Source organism: Malaya genurostris, chromosome 2 (assembly GCF_030247185.1).
Source record: "Malaya genurostris strain Urasoe2022 chromosome 2, Malgen_1.1, whole genome shotgun sequence".
In the NCBI taxonomy this organism is placed as follows: Eukaryota; Metazoa; Arthropoda; class Insecta; order Diptera; family Culicidae; genus Malaya; species Malaya genurostris.
This window is the reverse complement of record NC_080571.1, coordinates 103,314,649-103,326,931: the sequence shown is the minus strand read 5'-3', so window position 1 is coordinate 103,326,931 and position 12,283 is coordinate 103,314,649. Positions and strand designations below refer to the sequence as shown.

The 12,283-nt window shown below is 32.0% G+C and overlaps 1 protein-coding gene across 1 annotated transcript in view; it reads left to right on the top strand.

Moving 5' to 3' along the window:
- Positions 1 to 2,919, top strand: part of LOC131428476 (organic cation transporter protein) — a 94,641-nt gene extending 91,722 nt beyond the window's left edge. The window contains exon 7 of the mRNA XM_058592456.1: positions 2,192 to 2,919. Coding sequence (XP_058448439.1) covers positions 2,192 to 2,279 — 88 coding nt within the window. The 3' untranslated portion in view covers positions 2,280 to 2,919. The remainder of the gene's footprint in view (positions 1 to 2,191) is intronic.
- The last annotated feature ends 9,364 nt before the right edge of the window (positions 2,920 to 12,283 follow it).

The window sequence follows — 12,283 nt, the reverse complement described above, 5'->3', positions numbered from 1 at the left end:
ACTTCAGTTCAGTTACCACCCATATGAATCTTGCAGCTGCTGAATTTGCTCTTAGTATGTAACTATCAAAAACGGCATTACACACACATATTCCAGAAATACAATGCTATCAACGTAACAGTTATTCATTTCGAAAATTTCATAAAAAGGATTTTGTTTATCGTGAAGCTGATTTTAAAAACCTTCTTGAATTTCATAATATTCCGAAATAGATTTGACAAAATTTGACAGTTGTGATTACTGGAATTTCAATTGGTCATCAATAAACAGGGTGATTACACAATTGGTTTATTGATGTATTGGATATTTATCGTTAATGTGAATTCAAAATATGAATCATTATGTTTTTAAATAAATTTCAACAATAAAATTACTTGTTATTGAATTTAAAACAATTACTCATTAGTGCTGATTTTATGTACAAATATGAATATATTGTTTTCCTTATGTGTATTTCAAAGCTTCACTAAATTTATGAACATTTCATGCTTTGACTATTTTTGAAAATATAACGTTGATAAAGTATATAAGTTTTATGCTGCTTGTTAGCGTTCTACTGAGATTTTTTTTTAAAAAAAGGATGGTTGTTTATTATTTGATGCTCAGGGTGACAGACATGCGATTTCATGGTGTACAGTGATTCCGATATCACATGTCTGTCATAAGCATTATTGGGTTATCAACGAAAGGGAAACTGTCATTTGCATCTGTGACGCGCCAAATGGCTTCCTTCGTGAACTTTTCAGCAAATAGGAAATTGAATCTTCTCGGCACATCCCCACGTCCAGTCGCGTTGTAAAAATGTTGACCGGGAAGCTATTTAAAATTGAATTTGACGTATGTTTCTTCTTCGGATAAAGTTTTGTCCCTATGTTTTGTCAAAACACGATAAAAGAGCCTTGTACGCTTTTTGACCACGGACTTCTGCTCCATTTACAGGTTCGGATATTCACTGGCATTGTACAACGGGTTTTCTTCTTTGGCAAGGATGTTCTGCACCGTTTGGAATTTGGCTTTGTACGTTGTACCAGGCCACATCAACACTTGCTGCGTAGCTGACGGTTTCTGATTCCAGTTCTTTTTTACATTAAATATATATTTTTTCTCTTTGGTAACATTTCTGTATGATGTTACATGTCAAGTGATGTAGCTATGTTACTTTTCATCTTTTAATTTTCTAGTTAATAATTTTTGATTAAATTTCTTTTTAACAGTTGAACTGAGGGACAGTTTGATTTATGGAATTCCAGTTTTTTTACTGATTCCTTTTTATACTCAGGATTTCTGTTTAGATTTACAGCGCTCGAGAAACTGTTGTTTTTTTGGCAACTTCAGCACTTTCGCTATCTTGGAACCGACACACTCCAAATTTTCCAAGTGTGTTTCGTTTTTTTTCCTTCGAGTTCTATTCGACGTTGTTCCTGAGCGTTCTCGACTACTTTTAATCAGTCTTCATAGATATAAAACCCTCATGCCCTCTATCTACGAATAATAAATGAGCGATTGCAATTAAAACTAAAACTCAAAACCTGAAGTATACAACTCTGGAAAATGAAATTTTTTTATATCGCCGAAACTTTAATGTGCTACGTAAAACGATTGAATTTTCAAACACAAAATACATACATACGATTCTAGTGTGAAAAAAAAATCGATTCTCTGCATCGAAAGTAGGGTATGTTTGCCTTAAATTAGTCCGATGTTGCAAATTCACGTCATTAGACTATGAATTTGAAAAATATATTTTTCTGTCTAAAATGCTGGGCTCGGTGTACAGTTAGTTTCATATTATTTTACCAAATTGTATTCGAATTCTAAATCGATGAGTAAAATTTTAAAAATGGCTCAAATTTTTGCTTTAATAGGAAAACATGCATTCTATAAAAACAATAACTTAAGATCAAAATAACAGTCTAGTAGTTAAACGTTGTTCATAGATTTCATGTCTGTTTACTATAAAGCTCTCGGTTTCTACACTACCTCGCCACACTCGCCTGCATACAGTGGAAAAGTCTACTACTGGAATAATACGGCAGTTCTCTACACCTTACACCTCCAGTTATTTCCTATGAATCGATAATTATGCGGTACTTTTTGCCGCTAAGCTTTTCAAATGCGCGATGCGTTACACCAATGTTTTTTTCGATAGAAATACCGTATGTACTCATATGCTTTATTTGTCTACTTTTAGGCGTATTGATCAACACTACCCAAGGAACAACACTGAAACCGGACTGACCAATATTGGATTCGCACAGAATGAAAGCATGTTTCTGTAAAACGGACCATACCTTGATCGACTTGCAAGCTCTTCTCATATTAAGATACCCGGATTATAAAATCGATGATAAAGTACAAGATATCTTTTTATATTAAACGAGTATTACACACTATGACAGAATATTTGCTGCGGATTTTCCAGCAGTGAGACCTTCGATTAGTAAATAATGATTCAACGAATGGGCGGGGTAACAACGTTACGAACGCACCCATATTGTAATGTTAAACAGATAGACAAACAAATATATCACTTGATTGAGCAGAAGACATTGATTGGTTAACACAGGTGATGTTAGTGTAGGAAGGACTTAGATATGTTCCACGCAAACAGGTAGTGTTAAGCGATAATCGTGATACATGAAGTTATTTTTTTTTTGTTCAATTTATGTTGTGCGACTGAAGGGTTAAAATGTACAGTGGAACTCTTGGAATTAAAACCGATGTTCGTTGTTTACATTGTATATAGCATAGTAGAATAAGAGTTTTTTTGTGTTTGATTTGAATGCGATCATATGCGAGTGTACACAGCAAGTCTTATTTAAGTTAAAGTACTGGCTACATGCAGCTATAGCTATAGCGAATATATTTTGTGAATATTTTTTACCTCTTCATACTTAGCCAATAAAGTTCAGTAATTCATGTAAATGTAATATTTTTAATATCCGAATAATTTGGAGCCTTAGATCCCGTTGCCATTTTGGTAATACCGGAAACGCAGTCCCTCTGGACAAATTTCAATACTAGACAACCTTCCATTTCAATAAAAGTGGCAAAAATTTGTCTAAGCATCTCAAAGAAATCGACGTGAGATCAATTTCGGATTCCTGTTTGGCTTTTCTCATAAAAGAGAATATGCACTCGCGGTGGAAACTGGCTTTTAAAGCGAGGGCCATGTACCATTCGAATTCCATAATTTTTCCATTGATTTTTTTTTTATTTTACTGGAATTTCAGGCTGACAAGTTCAAAAATTCCAAACAAAAGCTGAACAGGTTTGCACCACCCATCTGATACCGGTATGTGAGCACCAGCCATTTGAAAGTATACCGATTACGTTGAGCCCCTCGCGTTTCGAGCCCCAAACACTGCGATGTTTTGATACTCATCGCGACTCTCAAATTGTTAAAATTATCTCCACTTGATTTTTTTTGTATGTATGTGTGAAGCCACCATCAGTTCAAGGCATTACCAGTGGATGCAGGTAGACTTACAGTAGATCCGAATTTGATTATCAGATAACTTTCATATTACCGCTGTTAAGAAGGCCAAAATGGGCTTTGAGGACCCGGCGCCTTCCAGCAATAACATCCGGCCATACAATAAAAGAATTCGCTGTACCAGCTTAAACCTGCCTGATGGTTTGTTTGTTAGAAGGGTGCGTCTTACTCATTTCAGACCTTCTGGGGAAAACACACAGCTTTCCCCTGTGAATCGGGTTGACATTTCACTCCTTCATCCAGTCATTCACTTGTAAGATACCCTGATGCACTCCCATCCCTCTTCCCTTACAATGTACTTGAGCATAGTATTATATAATGTAACATAATACACTTTAATATAATTTCCGGTAGTATAATACAACAAAACATAATATAGTATAAAACGATGAAAAATCGTACGGTACAGTGTATTATAGTCTACTATAATATTTTATGATGAATATAATAGTATCATAATGTTATGTGACATAATATAGTAAAATATACCATAATATATTATAATATAGTTTGGTCACTATACGACACTGAATATAATAAAATATTATTATGCATAAAATATAAAAATGTAATACATCACAATGCAATATAATACACTTATAATTGTGTATTAAAAAAAATGCATTACAATACTATATAAAACAATACCAAACATTGTTTTATAATATAGTATAATATAGTACAATGTAATATAATATAATACCACAAAATATGACGTAATATAATATGATACAATTTAATAATATATGTGTAAAGTGAAATGTGTAGTATGGAAATGAAAATGTAGCTGATAATGATAAAGATTATAATAATGGTAACGATAGTAATAATAATAATAATAATCATAAAAATAATACTAATAGAAACAATAGAAATACTAATAATAATAATAATAATACTTAAATACTACAAAATTATATAATATAACATAATATAGTATAATATATTTTAATTTAATATAATATAATACAATGTCATACAATATAATATATTATAAATCAATATATAAAATAACAGTTAATGTAGAGTGTCAGTTATGCTCTTCTATCTTCGCAATACTGCAGGAAGTAGAATATTTCTCTTCTAATAACAATAATAATATCCACATCTATAAAAATAATATATGTTATTATTATTGATGACAAACTAATAACAATAACAAAAAATATAATAATGAAAATAATAATAAAAAACAACATAATATAGTACAATGAATTATATAATAAATAATAATATGAATAAAATGATATGTTGCGATATGCTATGATATTATATTACTTCAATTTATATGTCATTTCTCATCCTCTCATTCTGCCATCAACGCATTCCATCGACCAATTGTCACCACAGACACACGTGTAAGCATGAAACAGGAACCAGTGAGGGCCAAGTTCACCTTGTGACGACCTTGATATTTAGTTAAAAGATTACTTTAAAAATGATAACTTATAAGGAAATCAAATTTATATTATGCGCAGTGGTACGTAGTACTACTCATAATAAACCCTATAATATAATATAATATAATACAACATAATGCAATACAATATAACATAACATAATATAATAGAATACAATATAATATAATATAATATAATATAATATAATATAATATAACATAATAAAATATAATATAATATAATACAATAAAATATGATATAATGCAATGCAGAGTAATACAATACAACATAGTATATAATAACATAAATTAGTGTAAGACGATAGTATACGAAATAATAATAATAATAATAATAATAATAATAATAATAATAATAATAATAATAATAATAATAATAATAATAATAATAATAATAATAATAATAATAATAATAATAATAATAATAATAATAATAATAATAATAATAATAATAATAATAATAATAATAATAATAATAGCAATAACAATAATAATAATAATAATAATTATACATGATGTAATAAACAACAGAACTATATGTTGTAATATACTATGATAAACATTGCACTTTAGGATGGGCTTCAACCTACAAGCCATTTCGCACCCTCTCATTCTGCTACTAACGCAGAAGGCGATAGCACCCAGTCGACGCCGTTCTATTGACCAAATGTCATCATAGACGCTCGGGGAGGCATGAGATAGGGACTTGTGAGGACTTAGTTATCTCACCATTTGACGACCTGTTAAAATTATCTCCACTTGATGTCCCAAAACACTGTCTGCTGTATTTTAGGTAAACCGACAAGTTATTGTGAGAGAGTCGACCCAAAATGCACTAATTTTCGTGCACTAAATAAGGTAAACGCGTAAAACGAATGTATTAATCTTTGTTTGTTGACGTTGCAATCAGCTGATTTTGAAGTTCCGATTTTGATCTCATCAAGATGGCGTCGTGACAGCAGGCCGGTTTGCACCAACTAGAAAAAATGTCAAGGTATCGTCGAAACTCTCTGCAATCGTCGTTGAAAAACAAAGAAAACTGTAATGGTTGCTTCCTTAGAACCCTCCTGACGTGTTTAAGAAATCAAATATGAAATTATTGAGTGTAAAAACCGCCAAATTCAGAAATTTGTTTTTTTCTCATGAAACTGTGAATATGGTCTCAATAATAGTTAGTAAATTTCTAATTAACAGGTCTTGTCAGTTGAAGACCCCACAAACTCATGTGTATTGGTCCCCGGATTCCGAATCCGGAAGTACCGGAAATAGTTCTCAAAAACTCCAAAGTTGAACTCATTTCATTTTCTCATAGATGTCCCAACCGGTTTGCACAAATTTTGATTCAAATGAAACGCCTTACAATTTCTTACGGAATTTCTGCGTTTTGTCCGGATCCGACTTTTCTTAAATCAACCAAATTTGTGCTTAACACAACGGTTTGTTTCATTGAAATTGTGACAAAAAAAGATTTTTTATTCCAAATATTGTTGCAACGAAACATATTTTCAATCAATAATTTGATAAAAACAATAAATATTTTACTGGTGTGATCTTATCCATTTCTTGTTAAACAATTTCATTGTGAATATAAACTTAAAATGATTAGTTCTTACAGCTTACGCTTTTGTTTGTTAAAACCATTCATTTTTTTTTTTGTTTTAAGAATTAAATGATTTCTTTCAATACAATTTTTTTTCTCTTCGATTTATATTCTGTTAAACAATTCCAATTGTTCGCATTATTTGTGATTTGTCTTTCCATAACATGAAAATAACTTGTTTTGAAGTAAACTAGTTAAAATTTAGTTATCATCACCGACATTGTAAAAATTGAATGAATTTAGAATGCTTTTGTAAGAGGTACAAATTTTACAACGATTTTTAAGCTGTAGAGCGAAATTCAATTTCAATTATTTGTTTTTTTTAATGCGCCTTCAATCAAAATCTGTGTATATAGATATGCAAAACAAACAATGAAATAACCCTAAGCTCTATTGCTCAAAATAATCCATATAACGTTTGCATTAAAAAAAAATAACTTTTTTCGAATGTTTATGGAAAAAGCTAAGACAGATAATTGCTTCTGATAAATTGACCATGGGAGGTAATTGTTCAAACTTACTTACAAAAAAAAATTCTGCGTCCTTGCGAGCGGCCTTCCGGCAGTTAATCGGAACAGTTTCCTTTGGAACTTCTTGTCGTATAATAATGCCAAGATGTTGTAGATGCCGGAACGAGCGTATCCTGCGTCCACAAAGTGCCGCACGATGTCTATTTTCGATGCGATGGGGTGCCGTTCTTTGAACGCGCACACTTCGCAGAGAGTTCGACTGACACAGCTGTCAAATTTTGTCTGCTGACTCATGGGCTACTATGATTGATGCTGCATGGGTAGTTTCGTCAGTGCGGGTGAAGGTAAACCCATGGAAAATCGACAATTTTTATTCATTTTTTAAATGCAAAATTTATTCTAATTTCTCATAATTTTAATTTTTTCTATAATAAGTATTATAATAAAATCGCAATCGATGTTCAATCCCTATATTTTTTGTACGTGTTAGAAGAAAAATTACTATTTTGACATTTATTATTTTTGAGAATAATTAGTTTTGAAAATTTTTTATATTCTGGTTTTATTTTAGTTTCAAACACTTCTTGCGACTCCATACTGTGTTCACCATATTCAAGCCAACAAAAGTTTTTCAGGTAGCATTTTCGTTACGTGTTTATAATGATTTCGCAACGGCAAATAAACTTGTTTTCAACTAGTAGCTAAAAGCATAGCTGTGATTAAAGATGTTTTTGAGTTAGATAACGATAACTTATAAATAGAATTTAGTTCAATATGACAAAAAGATGTAGTGATTGGAAACCTAAATAAATATTTAATAACTAATTATGTTATGAAGAAGCATTGCGGTCACCTTGTTTAAACAAGTGTGACATAAAAACATGTTTGTGCTATTGTTGAAACAAACATTGCCACATTTGGACTTATCCGTATCAGAACTAATTGTGAATTGTTACTAGAGCATGTAAGCCTTTCTCTAAAGAAAAATTATAAAATTGCTGCAAACCCCGACTTTTGATCGTAGTCTCCGAGACCCATCGTGTTTTATATCATTCGGTTCAGTTCGACGACCACCTTTAAAAGATTTTATTCTCCACACAATTTTCTCGGAGGAGGCTGAATCGATTTCAACAAGCTTAGATTCGTTTGAAAGGTAATATGAGGTAGTATTCACGGTAAATAAAAATTTTCGAATAACTTTTGACAGTTTCGTCTATAGATTTCTGTATAATCTTTTCGGTAGCCGGCTGCTCAGTGCGGATCTACGGAATTCTACGGAAAAAGGAAAATTAAGTTTCGAACGTGAATGACGTTGTTAAAAATATATTTCTTGGACAATGCGAACCATCATGAAATCTTCATAAACAATTATTCCTATATCTGTTTATTTTATTGCATATGCCGTTATAATTTCAGCCAAATTCCACTCATCTTCTACTTTTTCAAGTGAATACTAACTCATTTATCAAACTTACGATTGACACAAAACCAACCTTCCGATCAAAGGCAATACAGGAAGGAAATGGTTAACTTCAACAGTCTTAATTGGTGGAATAAACTTGAATTCGATCATGATCAATTCAAGGAAGATTAGTCGAGAATTGTAAATGTTTATATTGAACGATTTATCAAATTATTCTGATTGAGTCAAGGACACCAGGTCATACAATACAGCATGCATATCACAGCTGGCTCACTCACGATCAGCTTCGAATGTGCTTCAATGATCTACACAAATGAATAGATTTTTATTTTCACTGCATACAGTTCCGTCAAGTGTGAAACTATGTGGTACAATCCATGTACATGCATTATTATACACGTAAGCATTTGGCACTTCGCCCCAGCTTAAGAATCCATACATTTTTCATGAATCATTCTTGTCTGTTGCGAACACTTCTTTTCACTGCAGACAACATCAATGCTGATGCTGATCTGGCTCGAGTCTTGTCTGGTTGAGGGTTGTTTTTATTGCCATATGCATTCCAGAGTGTCGAACCTAAACTTAATCAAGTCGCGATGCAATTATAAACCAAGTGCACTTTCGCCTGGTTGCCATCATCATCCCTATTTCATCTCATTTGTAAGGACGTTACCTCAAAAACCTGATTTTGCCACTAAAATCACTATAATTATTTAATGTTTCTTAATAATTCGCCTTGCTCCAGATTGAGAATTGATTCACATTTCTTGTAAATTAAACTAATATTCAAAAAACAGATAGAAATACTTCTGATATGTTCCCTACACTGTTCCTAATTAAATCTCAATGGGTTTTTATTCATCCTATCGTTGGCCCTATCTTCAACCTAATAATTAGCGATTGCAATCGCAATCAAGACAAAATATTGCACTATTACACTCTCAGGTTCAAAATGTCAGAATTCTTCTTAAAAGGGCCTAATGCCAACTATGGAACAACACACCATATTTTTAGAACCAGTTTTGAAAAAAATTAGACTTTTGAAAAATACTGGGTCGTTTTCGTTTCCTTTCGTTTTACATTAAAAATTGTACTGTAAGGTTAATCTGGATTGGCTCTTTTAGAAATATAAAACCATCAAGTGCTCAGCCGATGAAACAGACATGCACTCTTAACAGCGTTATGTTAACATATATGGGATCGAAACCAGAGCTACTAGATTTGCTATAATGGTTATTTCATTATTATTTAACACTCACTTTCTAGTAATATCCGAAGCCGAAACAGTTTTATTGAAATATCAATAATTAAACTGATGTCATGGATACCAAAAAAATAATAATTTAAATGAGAAAAAAAATTTCATAACATAACGAGAAAACTTGGCAACCTTGCGATACAAAATGAGATGAAACAAGGCACAATCAAGTGAATAAAGTGTAAATTTTCGTCTCGTTTTCATTTGAAGATTTTTATTGCTTAACGGATAACTTTGAAAGTTCCCAATCGTTGATTAAACAAGTGAAAAGTGAACATTATTAATTATGAAGTTATTCAACGTTGAATAGTGGTGTAATAATGTGTTTAAAAATGATCATGTTTTAAGGCGAATCAATTAGTAAATATCAAGAAACATGACAAACTGTAAAACTGGAGACGAAAGTGCTTCCTAAATTGGAAAGTGAATGTATGTTTAACTGGAACAACGATAGCTGAAGGATTTAAAACTTTGTTTTTTATTGGAAGTATAACAAAAACTTTAAAAACATTTTAATATATTTCACAGTTTGATTCAGGTACGTTGGATGATATTTTTCATGTTCAATATTATGAGGTAAAGGGATGAGAGGAAATAGAAAAAGAATTGTAAAAATCTTAATGTAATTATCAATCGATGTGAAAAAATTAGACGTACGTTTTCGGCAAATATTGCAAATAAATCACACATTATTACATCGAAACAACGTATTGAGTAGATTATATCAGCTTGACTGAATACTGTATACGGCTCTGATAGGAATTTATGCATCTTTTCGTGTAATATTACAACTTTTAGAATAACACCAACATATTAGTAATGTTACATCAAGATTACTCACTACTGATGTGCAGCGATTACGATATAACATCACAAAAATCTCGGTGTCGTTCTAAAGGTTGTAATATTACACGAAAAGATGCATAATTTAATATCAGAATCATATACAGTATTCAGTTAAGGTGATGTGATGATACTGATACTGATACGACTAATTTTTTTAACCCGTATCCGTTGAAAATGAAAAAATCGTCACCCGGACCCGACCCGAATTGTCTTAAATTGAAATATCTTTTTCTTTACCCGAACCCGAAAAATACCCGTCGGGTTCTGGTTCGGGTGGGATTGAGTGTGAGTGAGCTGCCATTTAGAGCAAAGAAGCAAAAAGAAGTGCCATTTTGTAGGACATAATGGCTGCTGGCCATACGAACCGATTACCGGCTATACCGGTCCAGAGATTACTACTCCGTTGTCGATCAGAACCAACTGAGCTTTAAAATGGTTTTCCTAGAACAACGTGCTTGGGAATAGCACATAATTTCACATTGTGTAAACTGCATTGATCCCTGCATGTTGATCAATACCAACGCCGGCTACACTCAACAAAATCCACACGTTAACCTTATATGAAAAATCACGTAGATTCCAAAAAATGGCTTTGTCATCAGAGTTCACGTGATGTTCTTACCAACCATCGGATCATGATTGAATATGAAATCAACCATATGTCAGAATTATTACTGTTGTCACATATATTTTATGTGCCACGTACTCACTTGAATTCATTTTGTCATGTTCATTTTGTGCTCGTAATATGGCGTCAGTTGAAAAACCTAGAACAAACAACATAGGCCAAATCCTATTTGACCCTTCTACGGTATTTATCACAGTGATTTTAGGGTAAATAATTGCTTATTAATTTTATCGACAGTTATGAAGTCTAGCTAATTTTTATTATACTTTCAGATCTAATACTAGTATCAAGCAGAAGTACAATTTATAAGCAAATGTTTGAGTTTACTAAATGGCTCTGCGAACCCAATCCTCAACAACTTATTCGCATGACCAATTGGCGAATTATGCGAATTCTGTTCTCCAAAAATACTGAACTGAAACACAATTCAATTTTTTTTTTACAGCGAAGTTCAAAAGGCAAAACCTCTAGATTGTGTTCCAGCACATCAATCGCATCTTGAACTACTAGTTCCAACTAATGGCATTCCTTAAAGGGAACAATGTTTGCTTCAATTTAGCTGCTCCGAAGAAAGGATCAGATCATATATTTAGAACAATGCATTCTGTATTTCTGGTATTTTTCACCCGTGATTCAACAGAAACGAATTTAAAAGTAAAATTTGCAGAATATCTGCGTGCAAACAAAATTTATCGCAAAGTTATGTCCAACAGACTATGTAATCTATTAGTTTTTAGTACATTACTAAGATTCAATATAGAACTTTATAGTAACAATTACATGAAAATAATGTGACTATTATGAAAAATTCTGGTAAAATCTAAGTTCAGATGAAATAAATTTTACAGTATAATTTAAATGAATTTTGTATAAATTTCACAAAATTATTCTATAGAATCTACGAAAAAAGTGACGTAACAGTTCGGCTGAAAAGTTCGTATCGTTTAATAGAAACACACATTTTTTTGCCAAAATTCGTTTTTATTATTCAACATAATTGTCATCAGAGGCGATACAGCGATTATAGCGATCTTCCAACTTTTCGATACCATTTTTGTAGTACGATTTGTCCTTTGCCTCCAAATAGGCCTCAGTTTCAGCGATTACCTCTTCATTGCTTCTAAATTTTTTACCAGCGAGCATTC